The following is a 24,468-nucleotide window of genomic DNA, read 5'->3' as shown; positions in this document are numbered from 1 at the left end:
TCCAGTACAATTTAAAAGCAAACAAACTGGGAATAACGTTTGGGGAAAATAAGGCCAAAGTTTTTGTCCTTAATTTATAATAACAGTCCTAATAATATTTTCAGAAAATATAAGCAATTAAAATTATTCAAATTCTTTGGTAATTTTTAAAATGAAAATAAAAAATAAGATTATACCACTTCTTTAAAAAAGGAAAATTATTTTAATAACAATCTCAGTGTTGGCAAAAAATCATTTTTGTGTTACTTGAGTGAATACAAATTCTGAAAACAATCTGACACCATGTATACAAATACTATTTGATTCAATAATTACACTTCTAAAATCATGTCTTGAGAAAAAAGGAAGTTGAACAGCAGTTCATGCATAAAGCTCTTTACTACAGTATAATCTGTAATATTGCAACTTGTAAATAACCCAACTTCACAACAACAAGCAAACAGTTAAGTTAGGGTACATTCATATGATTAAATGCTCAGCTATTTTAAACTGTATTTTTGAGAATTCTGAAGTGGTATGAGAAAATATTTAGAAATGATAAAGATACAGGCAAAATGTAAAATTATATATCTGATAATACTCCATTTTTTAAAACATATTCTTATATGCATGACAAAAAGCTTAGCTTAGGGCAGTGGGTCCAAGATCTCATCAAATCAACTCTGTCTGCATCCACAGTTCAAGATAACTAGGAAACAGGTCTGGTGCCTCCTCCCAAAAGTCCATCACAGGTCATTCCACAGCAAGTAACTAACAGATGTTGAATTAAACTGAATGCCAGTCTCTTAATAAATCTGGTGGACAACGATTCTGTTTCAGACACAAATGCACTGAAGCCGAGGGGCCAGATCCACTGTTACACTGGGATCTTTGTCCACAGATCCTATTGAGTGACTGAGACAATAAGCACCTGGGAGGTGGACACACGACATCCACTGAAGACAACTCCTCCCATAGTGACACCTGTTTGGCTTTATCTTGTGGAATTTCCTTAAATAAGAAATACCATTTACTTCAAACCTTAATAATCATAGTCTAAAGGAGGCATTTCATGCAATGATGGGCACAATAAAGGACAGAAATGGTATTAACCTAACAGAAGCAGAAGAGATTAAGAAGAGGTGGCAGGAATACACAAAAGAACTGTACAAAAAAGGTCTTTAATAACCCAGATAACCACAATGGTGTGGGCATTCATCTAGAGCTAACATCCTGGAGTGTGAAGTCAAGTGGGCCTTAGGAAGCATCACTACAAGCAAAGCTAGTGGAAGTGACAGAATTCCAGCTGAGCTATTTCAAATCCTAAAAGATAATACTGTTAAAGTGCTGCATTCAATATGCCAGCAAATTTGGAAAACCCATCACTGGCCATGGGACTGGAAAAGGTCAGTTTCCATTCCAATCTCAAAGGACAATGCCAAAGAGTGTTCAAACTACTGTACAACTGCGCTCGTTTCACATGCTTCCAAGGTAGTGCTCTAAATGCTTCAAGCTAGGCTTCAACGATACATGAGCCAAGAACTTCCAGATGTACAAGCTTTGGGATTTAGAAAAGGCAGAGGAATCAAAGATCAAATTGCCAACATCCGTTGGATCACAGAAAAAGCAAGGAAATTTCAGAAAAACATCCACTTCTGCTGCATTGACAATGCTAAGGCCTTTCACTGTGTGGATCACAACAAACTGTGGAAAATTCTTACAGAGATGGGAATACCAGACCACTTTACCTGCCCACTGAGAAACCTGCATGCAGGTCAAGAAGCAACAGTTCAGACCAGATATGGAACAACAGACTGGTCCAAATTGGGAGAGTCAAGTGTCAAAGCTGTATACTGTCTCACTGCTTATTTAACTTAAATGCAGAGTACATCATGCGAAATGCCAGCCTGGATAAAACTCAAGCTGGAATCAAGACTGCCAGGAGAAGTATCAATAACCTCAGATATGCAGATGGACACCACCCTAATGGCAATAAGCGAAGAAGAACTAAAGATCCTCTTGATGAAGATGAAAGAGGACAGTGAAAAACTGGATTAAAACCCAACATTGAAAAAATGAAAATCATGGCATCTGGTCTATTCATGGCAATAGACGAGAAACAATGGAAGCAGTGACAGACTTTATTTTCTTGGCCTCCAAAACCACTGTGGATGGTTACTGCAGCCATGAAATTGAAAGGACCCTTGCTCCATGGAGGAAAAGCTATGACAAACCTAGATAGTGTCATTAAAAAACAGAAACATCACTTTGTCGATAAAGGGCCATATAGTCAAAGCTATGGTCTTTCTAGCAGTCATATATGGATGTAAGAGTTGGACTATAAAGAAAGCCAAGTGCTGAAGAATTGATGCTTTTGAACTGTGGTGTTGGAGAAGACTCTTGAGAGTCCCTTGGACAGCAAGGAGATCCAACCAGTCCATCCTAAAGGAAATCAGTCCTGAATGTTCACTGGAAGGACTGATGTTGAAGCTGAAACTCCAATACTTTCATCACCTGATGTGAAGAACTGACTCATTCGAAAAGACCCTGATGCTGGGAAAGATTGAAGGCAAGAGGAGAAGGGGACAACAGAGGATGAGATGGTTGGATGGCATCACCAACTCAAAGGACATGACTTTGAGTAAACTCCGGGAGTTGGTGATGGACAGGGAGGCCTGGCATGCTGCAGTCCATGGGGTCGCAAAGAGTTGGACACGACTGAGCGACTGAACTGAACTGATGGTTTTTCCAGTAGTAATGTATGGATATGAGAGCTGGACCATAGAGAAGCCTGAGTGCCAAAGAAGTGATGCTTTTCAAACTGAGGTGTTGGAGAAGACTCTTGAGAGTCCCTTGGACTGCAAGGAGATCAAACCAGTCAATCCTAAAGGAAATCAACCCTGACTATTCATTGGAAGGACTAATGCTGAAGCTCCAAGACTTTGGCCACCTGATGCGAACAGTTGACTCATTGGAAGACTCTGATGCTGAGAAAGATTGAGAACAGGAGGAGAAGGGGGCGACAGAGGATGAGATGGTTGGATGGCATCATCAACTCAATAGTCATACCTTGAACAAATTCCTGGAGGTAAGGGAAGGACAGGGAAGCCTAGCATGCTGTAATCACTGGGTTCGCAAAGAGTTGGACACAACTGAGTGACTGAACAACAACAAGATTCATAAAGTCTGATTCAATCAATCCACTATTATGTCAATCATTTCCAAAAGGTAAGACAGGAGTAGAAGGGATGCTCACATAATGTAATCAACCCAAATTGCATTTTACCAATCTAAAAAATATTTAACTATACATATGCCTATTGAAATTCTAGGTTTTGTAAACTACCCAACCTCAAAATGTTTCTTCTAAAACACAGTGAATTGCATCACCCCAATTTTCCTGGTAAGTAGCTACATCAGTTATTCAGTGACTGAGGATGGACTTCAAGTTCCCCACTGCACAACTCAAAGAGCAGATCCTTCTAGATACGGACCTGAGTTTCCAATTCCGTCTCCATGTTCACTTAGGCTGCTCCACCAGGTGCTGCTGCTGCTGCTAAGTCGCTTCAGGCGTGTCCGACTCTGTGCAACCCCATAGATGGCAGCCCACCAGGCTCCCCTGTCCCTGGGATTCTCCAGGCAAGAACACTGGAGTGGGTTGCCATTTCCTTCTCCAATGCAGGAAAGTGAAAACTGAAAGTGAAGTTGCTCAGTCATGTCCAACTCTTAGTGACCTCAAGGAATGCAGCCTACCAGGCTCCTCCATCCACGGGATTTTCCAGGCAAGAGTTCACGAGTGGGGTGCCATTGCCTTCTCCATCTACTAGGTGAGATCACCAATAAGAACAAACGGTAAAGTACTAACAGGACCTGTAAAGGAATCTGTGTTCAGCACCAACACTTCTCAGTCCAGCCCCGATTGGCCGAGGACGTCACAGACTGACTTGACTTTGCCACAGACACTGTCCCTTGCAATAGCACCAGCAAATACATCTGTGTAGTAACTGAGAGAAAAAGTACCATGAATTGACCATAAGGCACCTACACTACAGAAATGCGTTTTAAGACACACTGCTATAGTGTAAACCTGTGCACAAATCTGAGATCAGCAATTTATCTATCAAGAGGTCTTAGTCATGCTTATTCAAATTAAATGTTTTAGTATCTAGGATCCAGCTGTAATTTGGAAGGTCCTGAGTGTAAATAGCATCAACATTCAAGAAACTTCTCTAAAATTTTCTCTAATCAAATGTGAAATACTAAAGCATGAAGCTACGCTTTCCAAAAATTATGACCATGTACCTAAATGGATGTGGTTTTAGAGACATAATCGAGACACTTCAGAAATTAAACATTTACCATCAAGTCACTTTCTAGAACCAATGAGGAGGAAAATATGTAACAAAGAAGAGTCTCACACAGAAGTTGAGCGGGGTTTGGAACACCGCTTTCTTGGTAAATCTCTCGTCTATGCCTTCAATCCCCTGCAAAGACAGCCTCCAATTTGTTTCTTTACTGGCAGAGTAATGCTGTTTTTATTCTTTTTCAACTCGACTCTAGCATCCTCCCAAAATAGAAAAGTTTGCAAGTTAACTTTTTAAACATAGATGGTATATGCTCTTTGGTTGTTTGATTTTAAGAATGACATAAAATTAAGGGATATCTTAAGCACCATCTGCTCTCTTGCAACAATGGGCAATAATTTCCTGATTGTCTTACTTCATGTATGTGTTTTAAATCTAGAGTATCCTTTATGATTATTGCAGTTGGCATTTTCTTATTTTATGTAGCCCTTCTTGCCTATATCTGTACTAAGCAACCAGGCTTGGTTTCATCCCCTCTTTGTGCCATTCCTATTTCAATTTCCCATTATCACAGAACTGTTGACAAAAGTCATTCTGTTACTTTTTTCTGTCATGTCTTCCAAATTCACTGGGCTAATCCTTTATGAGGACAGAGAAATGCAATTCTAAAGGAACTTATTAAAATTTATTTAACCAATCCAATCCTTCAAATATGAGGACACGGTTAGAAATGCTGTCATTCAGTAAAACAGAAACTTCGATGGCATTATCTTCCAGTATTGACTGGGGTGGAATAAGCTGAGATGCTGGTGCATGCAGGGCCTGTCAACAAAGACAGGACTGGAAACGTGCGAGTGCACCAGGTCCACCTAGCCATCTGCTCGGTGTATGGGGAAGAGAAACACAGCAGTGAACTAAGGTGTTTGTTTTCTAAGTCCTAACTTGTTAACAAGATCTGTGCAATGAACTCGTACGTACTACTGTGGTTCTATGGAGACCCTCAGAAAAAATCCATGGCAACCACCTGTCATACTCCATTGGGATAAGAGAGATGTTTCTAGTAAAAATCTATACTGTAAAATTGTTTTACTTACCATAAACGAAAGATGCATTAAAAGGAAAGATGTTTAAAAAAAAAAAAAAGACACTGAAAAACAATGTGAACAATATTAACTGTGTAGATTTTTTAAAAGATGCAGACATATGCTAATAGTTTTGAAAGTATATATAAGGATTTGTTAAAAAAGATTTTACCTTTAAGGAAAGGACTGAAAAGGTGCCATTACATATTTTTCTGTGCTTTAATTTTTTTAGCCATGGACATACATTAATTTTTAATACATTTCCACAAGGGATAACATACTTAAGAGCCATTGTGATTTCCTTTCAAATAATTTTCTGTGAAAGGATTTTAGTACATGGGCACATCATAATTTTCTCAATGATTTCCCCATCATTGGACATATTAGTTATAATTCAATTTTTGCTGATAAATCTAGCACTGCAACAATCACCTCAGTAAGTGTACTTTTGTTTTTGTAAACGTACTTTTTCCAGTTATTTCTTAGGAGTGTAAGAAATGGCTCAAAGGGCTTAAAGACGTTAAAGGTTACTGATAAACATCACCTACCTGCTTTTCAGGATGCATATCACAATCATACCACAGCCAGTAGAAAAGCAGAGTGCTCACTCTAACAAGTACATTCTCATGAGTAATAAGAATTGTCCTTTGGTCTTTACTAATATGATAAGAAAAAGAAATCTTTCACTATTACTTGGAATACTACTGATGTCTGAAGGATTTTTCAATTTCCAAAGAAACAGGTTCTCACACTATTTCAACAATCATCAGAATCATCCAATTTTATGTTAATTAATGCTTAAAATTAAAGGACAGAATATACACTCCTAAGAGAATACAAGAAATACAAGAATCTTGGGAATACAAGAAACACTGAAAATTTATTTTTAGGCTGTAAAAAATATAGTTGATGAAAATTTAGAATACTGCTAGAAACAACCTATTCTTTTATCTTAATTCAAGTACGTAAGAAGTATGTAAAAGTCACGTGTGAACTGGAGTCAAACTTAGCATAGGAATCTACAACACTCATGATGGTTTTCTTTCCAAGGATTTATAACACATGGTCTTTCAAATTCAACACAGAGCCTGAGAGCCACAGTATGCCTGCGAACACATAAGCAACAGCTCCTTCAAATTCCTCCTCCCAGCAATCTGGCCTACAGAACCCCAAATACTATCAGTTGATGTTACTTCTTTTCAGATGCCCTCAGTTTGGCAGAAAGTAAAAGTGAATGGATGTGAGAATTCAGTGGTAATATTTAAAGCAATCCATCTGCCAGGCCTGCTGTGAGCACGCCTGCTACAAATACTATCCCACAGCCACTGCTGCTGAGCACCTCGGGCCTGAACTCCACCAGGCTTCCCCACACAGTGTCAAAGAGTTCCCTGATTTAGAAATGGCCCACGAGGAATGGCTTTCAAAATGTGCCCAGTGGGAGAGGCATGCTGCTAGGTGCCTGACCCCCTGTGGCCCCCATCCTGGTGAGGCACCAGTTAAAGCCTTCTCTACAAGTAGGAAACTATGGCTACAGAGGCAGGTTATCCAAGCACCCCACACAGAACCAGAATTCTAATACAGGCCTATGTGATTGGGTTGGGTTTTTGCTTGCTTGTACTCAAATTAGCCACCAAAACACTTTTAGAAAGGAAAGAAATACTCTGGAAATGGAGCAATGAACACTTGTATTTCTGACAGAGTTATGAAAAATAAAACACTGGCTTTTCTCTAGGCTTTGAATTTGAACAGAATACTTTTGATCTCTAATCTGGTCTCTGTGTCCAAAGCATGGGCTTTAAACTAGGTCATAGGCTGGTGACCTCAGTGCTTCCTTGTCCTCTTCTAGAGAGACAAGCCTCCTGTTACTCTCTGAGGGCAAGCTGGAGTTTTCCTCTATGGTTCCACTAACCATACCCTCCTTTCTATGTGGCCAAGATCGGCCCACTAATCTGATCCATCATCGCTGGAAAAGGAAGTGGGAGTTCTCTTAGACCTGCCAGGCCCATCTCTGAGCAAAGGTCAGTTCCCCAACCTGGAATTCTGAAAGAAAGATGCACAACCTAACCCACCACACATCTCTCCAGTCCCCACCCCAACTGTGCCAGACTCCTTATAGATTTAACTTCAGTTATTCTTCAGCACAACTCTGAAGAAGCTATAATCTCCATCTTACATATGGGGAAAAGGTATCTTTAACATTCAATTCAGTTCAGTCGCTCAGTTGTGTTCAACTCTTTGCGACCCCATAGACCACAGCATGCCAGGCCTCCCTGTCCATCACCAACTCCCAGAGTTTACCCAAACTCATGTCCATCGAGTCAGTGATGCCATCCAACCATCTCATCCTCTGTCTTCCTCAAGGAGGTCAATTAAGTACTTGCTCCAATCACACAGTTAGTAAAAGGAAAAGGAAGAATTCAAGTCAGAGCCTGGCCAACCCTTGAATTTATCCGCCTTTACCGCTGCACAACAATGCTTCCCTAGTACATGAGGAAAATGAAGCTCAGCAGAATGGCAGGCAACCTGAAAGGGACTCAAGACAGTCTGTTACTCTCTGGAGCACCAACCACCTCCATCACCCTGTGTCATCATCCCTTGAGTGACCCAAATACTAAGCAGACCATGGAACCTCAGTAACTACTTGAGCTTTATTTCTCATGAAGCATCTTGAAGGGAAATGCAAGATATAATTAATTTTATAAGACTAACTTTGATATTACAAATGGAATATTAAGCATGCTAAATTTTTCATCCTTAATGTTTTTCTAGCCTTTTCCAAAAAGACTACAAAATAACAGCAATAATGGTAAAATACATACATACAATCCTCGGCTCTTATTTAACATAAATACTTATTTATGATTACAAAAAAGACACTCCCCAAGATTAACATTTCATTTCTTCATATGTTTAATGACATTACAACATGAAGCTGAAACTTCCCTTACTCAACTACTTACTCATTTGTCATACTCAAGTTTGATAAAAATCAAAATATCAAACAATAAGGGAGACATAAGGCAATCATAAAAACTACACTCAGCATTATAAGCAAGAGGCATACAAATATTGACACTGTTCTCACTTAAGGACAGCACTTGGAAAAATGCAAACGGATCAATACAAATGAAAAACAAAAATAATGGACAGAATTAGCTGTGAGCACTAACTTTCACAAACAGCGCCACAGAGAATCAATCAGTGCTCTAAGCTATCACGTTGGAAATCATCCCTCCAGAGTATCTGGACAGTTCAGAAGACAATCTGGTTTTACCTTTTTTGTTTTAAAAAGAGGCAAAAAAAATATATTACAAGGCACAGTTTGTAGGGAATAAAAGCAGAGTAAATTTAAAATACCAGGCATGGCTGAAAGAGGGAGAGAACCAAGCACTGGGCTTCTTTATTGTATCAGACGTTTTCAGGATCTGCCAAACAGGGACACCCTTCCTCTTCGAATTGGCTAACACTCTGATTCTTATAATTGCCAAAGTGTAGAATTATTAAAACAGTAATAGAGATTAAGGGTTTCTTAATCTTAAGAGATCAAGGGTTTCTTCACCCATTCTTTATTACCTTTGATATTTAAACATCAACACCCTATTCAGCTGTTACCTTCACTACTTTCAAGCTTCTGCTTAAGGAGGGGTCCTGGCATGAGAGAGAGCTCCAGGGCTACAGATCCCATGAGAATTTTCGGGCTATAACTTTGACAAGCAGTTACGAAGAGAGGTGTGTTCACACTTCCTATCATCTTGCTCGGAGCAGAGGGAGGACAGGCTATGGATCCACAGATTTAAGTCTAATTATAGCCACTGACCTCAGAGAAATTCCATTAGAGCTTTCTTTTGATTCAAAGAGGTCATATCAAATGATCACAGAAGCAAGATTCGCACAACAAACTTCAAACTGGGCATATACACGTCACCTTTGTTCTGTCAGGAAAGAATGTATATCTTGAAGGAAAGGGAACAGTAACCTTGGTTGGCATGCCTTATTTAAGAAGTCTGAAAATTCACACTTTGCTCTTTCACTGAGAAAGAAAAAGCACTATGTGGCTGGCACCTAAATAATCCACCACATCCAATGAAATGAGTCCAGAAGGGTACAGGGTACTAGGGGGCCAACCTTCTGCATCCAATCTCAGCCTCACCATCCTCATTTTATGCATCATCCCAACTACTTGGTTTGAGAAAGGGGGCTAACAGAGGACAGTGCATGCTGAGTTGCTTCAGTTGTGTCTGACTCTTTATGACCGCATGGATTGTAGCCTACCAGGCTCCTCTGTCCGCAGTATTTTCACAGGAAGAATACTGCACTGGGTTACCAGGTCCTCCTCCAGAGGATTTTCCCGACCTAGGGACTGAACCCATGTCTCCTGCATTTCTTGCAGTGCAGGTGGATTCTTTTACCACTGAGCCACTGGGGAAGCCCAGTAGAGGACAGAAGATATCCAGTTATCTCTGGACCAGCACAGATGGCAAGAAGTAACATATATAAAGTGTCCTACATCAGGACTGGCACACTGTGAACAATCAATGTCCAATCCTACTACTATCAGAACATATGAGGAGAATGATTTAAAAACTGATTTTTCTCAGTACAGTGAATATGTTATTCAAAATGTCAACTTACTTTTTAAGGTATACAGTTAACTAAAGCCTCAAAAACAGATATTACTTTGATTTTGAGTTAGTGATTAGACATCAGTATCATAAGTTATATACTTGCTGCTGCTGCTAAGTCGCTTCAGTCATGTCCAACTCTTCGCGACCCCATGGACTGCAGCCTACCAGGCTCCTCCGTCCATGGGATTTTCCAGGCAAGAGTACTGAAGTGGGTTGCCACTGCCTTCTCTGAAATTATTTACCTGCTGCTGCTGCTGCTAAGTCACTTCAGTTGTGTCCGACTCTGTGCGACCCCATAGACGGCAGCCCACCAGGCTCCTCCATCCCTGGGATTCTCCAGGCAAGAACACTGGAGTGGGTTGCCATTTCCTTCTCCAATGCAGGAAAGTGAAAAGTGAAAGTGAAGCCGCTCAGTCGTGTCCAACCCTCAGCGACCCCATGGACTACAGCCTTCCAGGCTCCTCTGTCCATAGGATTTTCCAGGCAAGAGTACTGGAGTGGGGTGCCATTGCCTTCTCCGATTATTTACCTAGTTCCACTCAAATCCTATAGTCCAGCAAATTTATTAATAAATTAGCACTAAATGAAATCAGACTCCCCATTCCTGAAGACTCAAACCCCAAACGTCTCTCCTGCAGACACAATCTATATTAGTCACTTAGCTTTCCTGGTACGCTACTTGACGTCTCAGATTTTCTGAACCCAACAATACTTTATTAGAATAAAATGGGGACATAAATACATAAATACAAACTCCCCAGTTTGAGTACAAACTCCTAAGGACATGACTTCATATGCTTCTTTTTCTCTATATGGTATTTTCTCTTCTTCCCTTTACACTCTTGTTTTAAAAAAAAAAAAAAAAAAGGCAGAGGACAACCACTGATCAGCACTGCTGTGTTGTAGCACCAGGATCCAAGTAACAGAAGCCAAGTGAACGTAAAAAGATAAAATGAAGAATATGAAACCACTTAACTCTGAAAGTTCATATTTTATGTGCCATACCAGACATTAAAATTAGAGTGCCAAGAACTGTTAAATGAGCAATGTTCAACAGTCCACATTTACTTTACTCCACAAGCTGTAAGAATAGAGAAATGTCACTGTACCAGTATTCTGTGATCTAAGGCATATTAAAATATAACCTAGAGACTCACTGTTAAAATGGTTCCTGATTGTTTTAACAAAGACCACCCCAAGAGTAAACATTTTTTTGGATGAATGCTACCTAATTTAGGCAAAAACAAAGTTAATTTTAGAAAATGATTGAAATATAAAAAAAGATAAACCCATATCCTGGTTCTTATATGCAAGACAATTCAATAGTTGAAATTCCTATCAGATTAAAAAGAAATCAATTTCAACATTCTACCGTCTCTTTTTAAACTTGTTCAAAATTTGAGGATTCAAATATCAGAATGCTTTCAAGTTAGATGGTGAAGTAACTCTCTTGGAGTTCATAAGAGAACATTCTCAGCTTTGCAGTGCAATTTTTCAGCTTTCTAGCATATCATGTTAATAGATTATCACTTAAAGTAAAATTACTGCAAAATAAGAGATATCATTCTGGAGTCACCAACTATTACCTTTCCTTCCAAGAAGATAACGTTATTTACCGTGCTGTAGATAAGTCTCTCACATTGCACATACTGTCATAAATACACTGCTTCTGATGGTGTAGCCTAGATATGACTGTCCCTCAGACAATGATTCTTTTTAACTCAAGAAAATCAGTACAGTAAATAACTTTTCTTCCCTTAGAGACAATCACAGTGCTGGAGGCTGCTGCAACACAGAAACAAAATATCCTCACAAATGTCTCCAAACAGTCAAGCTGAAAATCTAAGCCAAAGTTTCATTTAACAGCCTGTCAGTTTTTTGATGTGAAGCTAATGAATGCAGTGGCAACCAAATCCATCAAACCTAACATCAAAACAACTGCACTTCATCCCACCAAACGGAAAAATGAAATACAACCTGCAGGCCAGCTCTTTGATCCAACCTAGCCAGGAAGCAGACCTGTGAATGCCACCACAGCTGCTGAGCAAAAGTAACCACGGACTCCGTCTCACCACAGAAAGAAAGAATGCTCCAGAAGCAGAAAACATTCACCTCGAATATGCACAAATATCTTAGTTCAACTGCTATGCAATCTGGTGGACATTTTTAAATCTCTAGTAGAAAAAAAAGTATACAGTATTTCACTCTAGATTACTCTGAGATTCAAAGCTAGAAAGATGCCTAAAATAACTGGAAGGTTTGTTCCACTCATATTACAGCTCTGCAAGAGGTTTATTAAAAGCCCTTCTGCTCATTATGAAAGCTCTTTGAAGACAAAGAAACAACTCCTTTTCTACAAGCGTGTAGCACAATTCCTATTTCAGAGAAGAAACTCACGGGGCACTAACCAAAGCTGAACTCTGCCTGACAGCAGGCATATGGGCACAAGGCCACCTAGAACATTCCTTTTTTTTTCTTCAATGAAAACCTTAATTCTGATAAATGAAATAAGGAGAAAGAATTACAGAACCACTTTCTCAGGTAGGTGGGTCTCTTAAGGCAAGGCTGTTCTCTTCTGCAGTATTATGCAGGATTTGGTCTGCTATATTTGGCAGGTCAAGGCAAAAAAGAGCTGAATGATCGTGAAAAGAGATGGAAAGACAGGAACAAGAGGAATGCCAAAGTTGGGGGCATTAGCAAAACTTTTTAGAAACAAGGATAGTCAAATTAAGCTGTTGTCATTGCTCACATCTATACCCATTTTCTGAAGACCTGTTCTACAATCTATGCACAAAAGAAGCCTTATATAAGACATGAGAGAGTTTGAGTAGATACTATAATAAAGGGCCATCTGAATTAAGTGTTGAAAAATGGGGAATACACTGACAGGCAATGGAATATCCACATAAAATAATTATTGCTGTTGCTATTATTATTTAGTTGAGAACATCAAAGGTTAAAGAATCTGCTGAAATTTGGAAGATGAGTATTTGGGAACAGCACAAATACTGGGATGGATGTTCTTTTTAGTCAATGTTAGCTATACCTTAAATGGAAGGAAGGTTTCATGAACAAATACCACATACCAAGAGATCAGTAATACATTCAAAGGAAATCCACAGAAACCCCATCTCCCATCCTGCTCCAGCGATGCCACCAGTGGTGAAGCAGCCAAGAGCAAAGGAAGCAGTCCTGGATGCTCGGCAGTGCCAACACTACTCTCACCTCTGGCTCCCATCAAACAATTCAGCCTCCAAGGGATGAATTCACAGAAACATACACAGTGCCTGGCATACAACAGACAAGCTCTACCTGAAAAAACAGAACTCCCTCTCCATCCATATTAAGTCACCTGAATGGCTTAAAAGGTCCCTAACCAAAGCCTGTTGGCTGCTAAACAAAGACCACCAAAATTATTGGTGAATGTGGGGTTATCTTTTCAAAATTATTTTTTTAATTAAAAAATAACCTCCTGTAACAGCTCTTTTCTAAGTTATGAAAACAGAAACATTGGTTTGAAATATACAAAATATTATCAGTTGAGATTCTTCACTCTTTACCCCATGTTAATTAGTGCTGCACCAGACACTTTATCAGATGCTTTTACATAGACAAATCAACATGTGACAGGTAAAGCAGCAGTCATTTCCCAGTGCTTCAACTACAAAAAGAGTACGCCATTTAAAAAAAAATTATCCCCCTAAATGTATAACTCATTATCACTTGTGAAAAATAACTGTTTTTTAAACAGGTATCATTTAGAATGAATTAAAAAACACAAAGGATTAAGACAAACAAATATGGTCATTCTCACAGCTAAAATTTGTCTTTTAATACAATTCATAATTAATTTACTATACATTTTATTTTTCTCCAACAAAACACAAAAACTGTCCAATTTACAAATTTTCCTAATCTTAGGAAATTACACGTTCATACACATACCCACACATACACCACAGTAAATCTGTAAGGTTGCCTATAGAAACATACTTGAAAAAAATCAATATATATCACCATGTCAATCATTAACTGAAATCTCTGATGTAGGCAGAATGCTGCCCCCCACACTCCCACATCCCATTTGGTCCCACCCCTAACAGCAAAGATATCCGTATCCTAGACCCTGCAATCTGTGAATATGCTATCTTTTATGACAAAAGGGATACTGTGGATTGTTTGCTCTGAAATGTAGGGGACCACAGCAAGGGACCTGAGAGAGGCCTCTAGGAGCAAAGACCCAGCTGACAACAGCAAGGAAATAGGAACTCAGTCCTACAACCACAAGGAACCAACGGCCAACAAACCCACTGAGTAAGAAGCAGATTCTCCACCAGAATCTCCAATAAGGAATGCAGCCCTGCAAACACATTGACTTTGCTGGTGAAACCAATGTTAAACATACAACCTACAGGACTTCAAAACAGTAAAAAGAGTATTGTTTTAAGCCACTAATTTTATGGTAATTTTATGGGAATTACTACAGCTGCAATAAAAAATTAATACATTATTATTATTTAGGTGAGCAGCACCACCTCACCAAGAGTAAGAAAAGGGTGGAGACAACATCTAAAATCATCTCCAACACATGTAACTATGACGAGTTTTAAATTAACTGCCCAACACTGCATTATAGCCACTGAACATTTTGTCATATCCTCTGACTACACTGAATGATATAAATCAACACAGCATGAGTGGCTATCTACATATCTAAGCTTTCCACCCCCACCCCCACAACAAATCTATGTGGTAAAGAGGTATTTTTAGTTTATAGTTGAAACAAAAAGAAGAAATGACTTTCCTGATATTCTCTGGTTAGCAAAAAGAAGAGCTGGGCTTCAGATCCCTGCCTACCCCAACTATGGCGCTCTGCTTCCTGAACAATCCCATACAGCTCTGGGTTTATCAGCTGAGACTTCAGAGAGGTTCACTATCAACCTCTTATGAGGTCACACTCCACTCCTACTCTGTCCACATGGAAAAGCGGAAACACACGTAGGATATTTTAGACTTGGGGAGAAGCCAATACTCAGAACTACTGATGGAACTGAAAGCTACAGTAAACAAGTACAAACTGATTTTGCTGGTGATGGAACAGCTGGGATAGTTGACTTATTATGTCAATGATTAAAGCTGCAAACCATAAAAGAGCATACCTTTTTATAACCTCAGGGTTATGACACTACTTCGATGTAGACATAGGCATTACTTTTCTGCAAAATAACGGCAGTAGCTGGCCAAGGTACATACACTGAGCTTTCTTTTTTTTTTTTAATTAGGTTTATTGTAGTAAGAAGGATGTGAAAGAAGTAGTTCAGTTCTACTCCTTTCTAAATTACCCCTCATAAATAAAAATTACTCAGAACAGAGAAAGTCTTCTAATAGGAGGAGCTTTCTTTTATGTTATGAATTCACTCAAAAGCTTGAGCTGCCAAAGGGCTATATTCTTATTTTAAAATATTATGCAATTTTCTAAATGTGCATGTAAAATAAACCTAGAGTTGTCCTCCCTGAATATATTTCTATCCACGTTCACTCAATGGTTCCACACGAAAGTTTTATCATGTAGAATGAATAATATTTGCCTGGACCATGCAGGGGCCACAATAGGCCACATAGACTATATGTGCCATTTTCCACTAAATATAGGGCAATTCTGCATACTCTGTAAAACACATAGTTTCATTAAGAACCTACCCTCTGCCAGCATGCACCTCTGCCTTAAAATCCACAGGAAACGAAGCAACCTAAATGAAGCTATTGTCACTTTGAAAATGCCCTCTATTTAACTCTGCAGGAGGGCAATTAATAAAATTTAACCCAGTTGCTTGTGAATGAAAATACACAGTTTATGAACTAAATTAAATATACTAAGTAAGAGACACAAATTTTTATACCAAATTTAACATGAAGATATATTTCTTGTTAAAGTATGTTCTATATTATTACTTTCAAGGAATTCATTTCTGTGCTAAGGGCAGTTTTAATCATTTCTTCTTACCATCTTTCCTTAACATCTTGTTACAATTTTACCAGACACTTTCCTCTGTAAATAGCTGTTTTCTAAGCCATGGATTGAACTCTAACATGGAAGGTGCCAAGTCCACCTAATCTGGAATCACAGGAAGCCACTGGAAAATCTCACAAAAAAACAAACATGCAAGATGGCCTTAAGAAAGCAAGCAAGCCTCGGTTGCATAAAATTACCTCTCAAAGTAAACTGCTCCACATTAATTTCAAAACAAACAAATGTTGCTACAAATATTAACATAGCCTATATAAAATAAATATATCTGTCTCGAATAAATTACTACAGTCACAGGCACACAACATCACTGAGGAGAAAAATAAATGCTGCATGTGATCTTAGCTTTCCCACTATAATAACCAGTATACACGTTTAATTTATGCTTTATTTTTTGAAGCATAACTTACCAATTTAGCAACTTTCCCATAGTCAATCCATCTGACAGTAGCAAAATTTGTAGATTCTGCACAGTTGAAACCATGATTAAAACCAGCATGGTAGCCATATGGGAAAGTGATCATAAATTCTCCAGCTTCCTGGGTGATCTGCAGGGTAGAGGACATATAATATTTCCCAATTATAAGGCATCCCAAATTGCAAATACAGTTAAAATATATTTCCTATTTAAAAAAAGAAAATAAAAATGTTATGATGTCCAAGCTATACTAGTATAAAAGAAGTGCCCCCAGATTCTTCACTTAATTCTTTAATAGTTTTTCAGGAGACTTTTAAAACTCTTCTAAACAGATGACCCTCTGCCAATAGTCAATCATTTAGCCCATTAGCAGAGAAATTACATTTTATTTGAGGATGTCTGCTTTATGCTATTCAAAAAAGTGTTCATAATAGCATTCAATACATTTTAATACTGAAAAATTCACATTACTGGAATTATCAAACAGGACATATCACAACTGACATTTTTCAAGTTATAGCTATAAAAATTTTGGCAGCACACACTGAATGTTATGGATTCTTGTTGCTTAAGAGTTGACTGTATTCAATAAATTGTCCTTTCATTATACTTGGAAAACATTCAATTAACTATTTCATTTAACAGTAAAATTTCTATCAAATAATTATTCAAATATATCTACAGCATGTAGGTATGTATGTGTGAGTGAGTGCATTTGCAAATATAATTAAAATAGCTTGGGTCAATCAGCCATCAACCTAAAAGCAAAGATAAAAATGTATTCAGTCCATTCCTATCTTTTAAAGAAATCTGCTTTCTTTTTCTCCTACAATCACCAAAACATACAAAACACACCAGGAACTATGGAAGAATAGTGAAGCAAATTTATCAATGTTTTTTAAAACTTGTCTGCTCAATACTAGAGTATCAAATCTGTAACTCACTGATTCGTTCAGTCACTTTGGTTCGAGAAATAAATATGTAAGTATGCACCTATGTGGACACATATAAGAGACACACTGTATAAATGCATGTGCACACACTGCACTCAGTAACCATTACAGGAATGCTAAAATGTTGTGTGTAGAAGTACTTTCCTTCCCAACAATTCTAAAATTTAGCTCATCACCCCTGCCCCTGTGACACCCCAGCAGGTGTTCTATTGCAATGAGCAGCAATTCAGCTGCCACCTGGCAGGCAGAGAATGGCTTATCAGGGTTCAACATGGTTCCAGTTCCATCATTTCAAGCCACGTGAGAATACAGCCTGATTCTCTCCTTTTCTAGTCTTACTGAATCTCATTAATTATAACTGTGCTTGGAAATAAGGCATTTCCTTGCACCATGTGATAAAATAAAACTTACTTTGCTCAACTGTCACTAGCCCTATAAAGGGGAGTTGGGGGAAAGAGGGTAAGACTGCTGTCGGTGGGATAAGGAAGCGAGCGTCATTGCTCCACTGAATCCCATCTATAGTTCTTCCCTACTCTATCTGGAAAACTCCTTTCTTGCCATGCTGAAAAGTACCTATTCCCATTAAATGGGACCCTAAATATTATGCCTATATATAGTTTCTAGAAACAGGTCAGTCCCAATTAGCTAAATTATAAGGCTAATTTACTGCCTCAATGAAATAAACTGATTTTTTTTAAAAAAAGAAGGGTATAGAGACAGAAAAGTACAAGTTCTTTTTAAGACTAACCAAGCATCATAATTCCACACAGCAAAAAATGGTGGAAAGGGTAGTGCACATAATCGAAAAGCAGACAGTAGCTATTTGGCAAACGTACTTTTTCATACATACATATACATATACACATGAGAATATGCACAAATACACTGAAAGAAAAAGAAACAAATGTTAGTCCAACTGGGAAATGATTCCCTAAAGAGTAAAGGTTGAACTGAGGAGGAAGAGTGCATTATTATATTACTTATACTATGCAAAGCGCTTCAAATAGATAATCTCTTTTCATCCTCATAATGGCCCTATTAAATGGTACTCTTATTATCTCCATTTTCCAGTTGAAGAGATTGAAGCTCACAAAAATGATGTAATTTACCCAAGTGGCAGAATCAGAAATGAACTTGGGAAGAATCAACGTCATTCCAAAGTCTGCTACTCTGTGCAAGGTTACATTATCATCACTGGAGAATAAGCTCCTCGAGGAGCACAGTGTCATCACACATCCTTCATCAAGGCAGAAGGGGAGATGGCAATGTTTCATATGAAAACTGCAGCCACCAATCAGCCCTCTAAATGGCTGGTGTCTCACCAGCTGTGGACAAGCACTCACCGTTCTACTTCCCACAGGAGCCACAAAATGTCCCATCCTCAAAAGACTGGGTAAGAACATGGTGCATCTGGTGAGCTACCAAATAGTACCTGGAGAGCCTCAGCCCAGAAAAGGGTGCGAAGCACCTGTCTCCTTCTCCCCAAATATTACAAAGAAGCTAGAAGCTACTACAACCTCCATCCTGGGTGAATGAGCCAATCCTGCAGCCCTGCTATTTCACATAACCCCCCTCCAAAGAACAACAATTCCCATCACCAGCCCTAAACTCTCAGAGCTTTTCCTGTCTTGGAGGACTCTATTCTGCTCCTTCTCTGCCTTCTAATATTCCAACTTAAATAAAAGGGCTTAATCAGGCTTATGACAACCACCTCAGAGAAAGCGCACTGATGACACAGGTCTGAGACTGGAAAGCCTGGTGCTTAGAGGCATCTGCAAGGAAGACAATGGCCCCAGAAGGAGTGGCCCCATTGGGGGCGGGGCAGAGCCTGTGACTTCTGTACCTGCGGCAGTGCTGCAGCCCACCCACACCTGTGGACATTATCCATAGTGCACATCTCGAAGGCACACTTTCTGTCATAGGGAGAAGTATGTAACTAAACAAGTAGTGAGAGTGTTCTCATCATGGACATGAGACAGTGTGTCTCATGCGTGACTGCCACAGAGACTGTTCAAGAGTGAGCAGGACCACCCCAAGGTGGAGAATGTTTCCCAGTCCTTGCAAAAATTCTACTTCCAACAAAGCCTAGACTGGTGGGAACAGGGCCCCAGGGGTGAGAGGTGGGGGAAGATAGGTGGAAGACCGGATTTTAAGGGCCTGAAATAAAGAAGAGGGAAAGACTTAGTCACAAGTGAAAAGCTTTTAAAGTGGAAAACAGAGAGAATTATGGGAAGACAGTCAAATAAAAAATGATAAAGAGAGTAGAGATATTTTTTAATTTTTCTGCAACTAGAGACTTAATCCTCCTCCAACTGAGAGAGAGCTCTTATTTATCTGGTCGAAAGGTTTTTTTTGCATTTCAGCTTCTTCACATAAAAACACTCATGCTCTGTAATAATTCTGACCCAATACTGATCCATGGACACAAAGAGTGATCTAGCATGTACAGAGTCTTACAGAACATAATCTTCAGAAATATTCCAAAGAAGCAATATCTGATTATTAAATCATCAGGCAATTCTATCCATAATGAAATCTCAACTGTATTATGTCTGAATGTGTTTAGAAATAACATACTGACACCATAATCACTGATTCTAACCAATCAAACTGCTAATAAAAACTGCTCTGATTTCTTTAAAAAAAAAAATAGATGGCGTTAACATAAATTCTGTTGTTCACACAAAAGATGTCAGTGAAAGAGAATTACTGCATGTCGAATGTGCTACATTTTACTTTCAGTATTGTTAAAAGTGAACTAGAAGTACATGAACTCTCAAGTAAATATAACCTGAAATTAATTTCAAAAAAATATGTAATTTCAGAATTTGAAAAAGAATAGATACATGCATATGAAAAAAAAGGAAAAAAACACATGCCAAGAGCTTTTCTTACTTCACATCTTTCATTAGTACTTTTCTAATTAGTACTTTTCTAATTTCTAATTCATACTTTCACTGGTATTTTTCTAATATAGTTAACTATTTTAACTATAATTTTAACAAAAGTGGAATTAAAGTCAATTGGGTCTTTAAAAAAACAACAACAAAAAAAAGTAATTTCAAATCAGTACGTAGGTAAATAATTGTTACCTAAGTAAAACATGAATCTGAATATTTCTCTTCATACCCTAAAAATCCTACTGGAAGTCAAACATATATTAGTTTATGTTGAATTTGTCTTAAACACAAATTTTACACATATGAAATGATTCTGTTAGAGAGTAACACTTATGTACCTTGTCAAAGGGAATGCCGTATTTCTTTAATACTGAGGGAGATATCAGTGTCATCTTGTGGCGAAGAAATGCATCACACCCTTGAGAACTGCTTGGGAAAAAACCTAAATGGAAACAGTAAATGCAAGCAGTAATGCATTAATTAAGATATAATTTCAAATCAATTTTTCAGTTTATGTTCTAGTATTCTTATATAATGACGGCTTTATACAACTATAGACCAAGTCTACCATCAAAAATCACAGTGCTAAAAACTAGAGTCAGAATTCTTAAAAACTAAACGATACATATTTTTATCACCAAAGGTTGATCTTTTTTACAAAAAGATCTGCCAAGAGTTGTCTGCATAATACAAAATGACTAAACCTTAAAACTCAAATACTTTGGCCATCTCATGTGAAGAGCTGACTCATTGGAAAAGACCCTGATGCTGGGAGGGATTGGGGGCAGGAGGAGAAGGGGATGACAGAGGATGAGATGGCTGGATGGCATCACCAACTTGATAGACATGAGTTTCAGTAGACTCCGGGAGTTGGTGATGGACAGGGAGACCTGGCGTGCTGTGATTCATGGGGTCACAAAGAGTTGGACACGACTGAGCGACTGAACTGCAACTTTAAAAATTTGCAACAAATTTAAACTCAGTCTACCTATTATCTGATAAGTAAATAAAATATTAAGGGAGGTTAGAAGAGGAAAATCTGCAGTTTTAATACAGGAATCTCTTACTTTAGACTCCTAAAAGCAACCATTCTAGAAGCACTTGTCCCAATGCCCAACATACAGTAGACACACAGCTATTTCCTATCTGTTTCTTTCTGATCAATTTCATATAGTTTTAGTTCAGTTCAGTCACTCAGTCGTGTCCAACTCTTTGCAACCCCATGGACTGCAGCATACCAGGCTTCCCTGTCCATCACCAACTCACAGAGTTTACTCAAACTCATGTCCATTGAGTTGGTGATGCCATCCAACCATCTCATTCTCTGTCATCCCCTTCTCCTCCCACCTTCAATCTTTTCCAGGATCAGGGTCTTTTCAAGAGTCAGTTCTTTGCATCAGGTGGCCAAATACTGGAGTTTCAGTCCTTCCAATGAATATTCAGGACTTTAACTGCTACTCATTCCTGGAACTAACTCCCAGCCAGGACCACTCAAGAGCATGGAAACCTGTCTGTCTCACCAGCCTATATGGGAACAGTGTCTTGAAGAAGCCTTTAGGTGAAGAAGTTAAACACACAGCAACTCATTCACTCAACAGTACATGATGCGCTGAAACCCAGCTGTTTCTCTCCATCTCTGCCTTCAACACTGCAGTCTGTCTGAGAAAAACTCTCATTAACTTGGTTATATAAGCTAGAGAAAACACATGTACTTGATGTCCTAGTCTTCACCTTCCGCACTCAGAGGGAAAAACCACCACACTGAGAGCAGGAAAGCAAGATGAGAAAGGTAAGAGAAATGTGGATGGGACAGAGGAGAACCACAGAGACAAGCCCTGAACAGAGAACTCACCAGGAAAGCATATGCTGTGTATCTGGGTTAAGCAGAAAAAAGCACAGATGCTCTTTAACTCCATGGCCAAAATGAAGATAAGGCCATTGGAAACATTACTTATCTCACTCTGTGGCTCACTACATATAAACAGCTCAAGAACAGGGCCAATCTGACGAAAGAATTATAAACACTCATTACCTAACTGCGAATAACTTTAACCTCATAGAATAGAGGGTTTTACAATAATAGTTTTAAAGCAAATAAGCCTTTACGGATGCCACCATGGAGCATGTGAGGCCATAGATCATCAGAAGGAAAAAAAGCAGACATCTAAAAACAAAAAAAAGAAGCTATTAGGATATAAAGAACTACCTGCAAAGAATAGCACATCTGCTTAAGCACCTACACCTGGATTGTTAAAAACAGAAATATTTTAAAACCACTAGACCATTCAGGTATGACCTAAATCAAATCCCTTACAAATATAAAGTGGAAGTGAGAAACAGATTTAAGGGACTAGATCTGAAAGACAAAGTGCCTGATGAACTATGGATGGAAATTCGTGACACTGTACAGGAGACCAGGATCAAGACCATCCCCAAGAAAAAGACATGCAAAAAAGCAAAATGGCTGTCTGAGGAGGCCTTACAAATACCTGTGAAAAGAAGAGAAGCAAAAAGCAAAGGAGAAAAGGAAAGATTATACCCATTTGAAAGCAAAGTTCCAAAGAATACCAAGGAGAGATAAGAAAGCCTTCCTCAGTGATCAGCGCAAAGAATTAGAGGAAAACAACAGAATGGGAAAGACTAGAGATCTCTTCAAGAAAATTAGAGATATCAAGGGAATATTTCATGCAAAGATGGGCACAATAAAAGAAAGAAATGCTATAGATCTAACAGAAGCAGATGGTATTAAAAAGAAGTGGCAAGAATTCACAGAGGAACTATACAAAAAGATTTTCATGACCCAGATAATCATGATGGTATGATCACTCACCTAGAGCCAGACATCCTGGAAGGTGAAGTCAAGTGGGCCTTAGGAAGCATCACTATGAACAAAGCTAGTGGAGGTGATGGAATTCCAGTTGAGCTGTTTCAAATCCTGAAAGATGATGCTGTGAAAGTGCCGCACTCAATATGCCAACAAACTTGGAAAACTCAGCAGTGGCAACAGGACTGGAAAAGGTCAGTTTTCACTCCAATCCCAAAGAAAGGCAATGCCAAAGAATGCTCAAACTACCACACATTTGCTCTCATCTCACATGCTAGTACAGTAATGCTCAAAATTCTCCAAGCCAAGTTTCAACAATACGTGAATGATGAATTTCCAGATGTTCAAGCTGGATTTAGAAAAGGCAGAGGAAACAGAGAACAAATTGCCAACATCCGCTGGATCATGGAAAAAGCAAGAGAGTTCCAGAAAAAACATCTATTTCTGCTTTATTGACTATGCCAAAGCCTTTGACTGTGTGAATCACTATAAACTGTGGAAAATTCTGAAAGAGATGGGAATACCCGACCACCTTAACTGCCTCCTGAGAAATCTGTATCCAGGTCAAGAAGCAACAGTTAGAACTGGACATGGAACAACAGACTGATTCCAAATTGGAAAAGGAGTACGTCGAGGCTGTATCCTGCCACCCTGCTTATTTAACTTCTATGCAGAGTACATCATGAGAAATGCTGGGCTGGATGAAGCACAAGCTGAAATCAAGATTGCTGGGAGAAATATCAATAACCTCAGATATGCAGATGACACCCACCCTTATGGCAGAAAGTGAAGAAGAACTAAACAGCCTTTTGATGAAAGTGAAAGAGGAGAGTGAAAAAGTTGACTTAAGCCCAACATTCAGAAAACTAAGATCATGGCATCTGGTCCCATCACTTGATGGCAAGTATACGGGGAAACAGTGGAAACAGTAACAGACTTTATTTTTTTCAGTCTCCAAAATCACTGCAGATGGTTGACTGCAGCCATGAAATTAAAAGATGCTTGCTCCTGTGAAGAAAAGTTATGACCAACCTAGACAGCATATTAAAAAGCAGACACATTACTTTGCCAACAAAGGTCCATCTAGTCACGGCTATGGTTTTTCCAGTAGTCATGTATGGATGTGAGAGTTGGACTATAAACAAAGCTGAGTGCCAAAGAATTAATGTTTTTGAACTGTGGTGTTGGAGAAGACTCTTGAGAGTCCCTTGGACTGCAGGAGATCCAACCAGTCCACCCTAAAGGAGATAAGTCCTGAGTGTTCATTGGAAGGACTGATGTTGAAGCTGAAACTCCAATACTTTGGCCATATGATGTGAAGAGCTGACTCCTTTGAAAAGACCCTGATGCTGGCA

At 38.8% G+C, this 24,468-nt stretch overlaps 1 protein-coding gene across 2 annotated transcripts in view; it reads right to left on the bottom strand.

Moving 5' to 3' along the window:
- The window catches only part of KDM4C (lysine demethylase 4C), a 404,611-nt gene that overhangs the window by 273,418 nt on the left and 106,725 nt on the right, over positions 1–24,468 (bottom strand). For both annotated transcript variants that reach the window (XM_069574114.1, XM_069574115.1), the window contains 2 exons: positions 20,628–20,731; positions 16,429–16,566 (listed from right to left, as the gene is read on the bottom strand). In XM_069574114.1, the coding sequence (XP_069430215.1) occupies positions 16,429–16,566; positions 20,628–20,731 (242 nt within the window). The remainder of the gene's footprint in view (positions 1–16,428; positions 16,567–20,627; positions 20,732–24,468) is intronic.

The sequence above is a fragment of the Ovis canadensis genome, chromosome 2 (genome assembly GCF_042477335.2).
Source record: "Ovis canadensis isolate MfBH-ARS-UI-01 breed Bighorn chromosome 2, ARS-UI_OviCan_v2, whole genome shotgun sequence".
Classification (NCBI taxonomy): Eukaryota; Metazoa; Chordata; class Mammalia; order Artiodactyla; family Bovidae; genus Ovis; species Ovis canadensis.
This window is presented reverse-complemented; position numbering and strand designations above follow the sequence as displayed.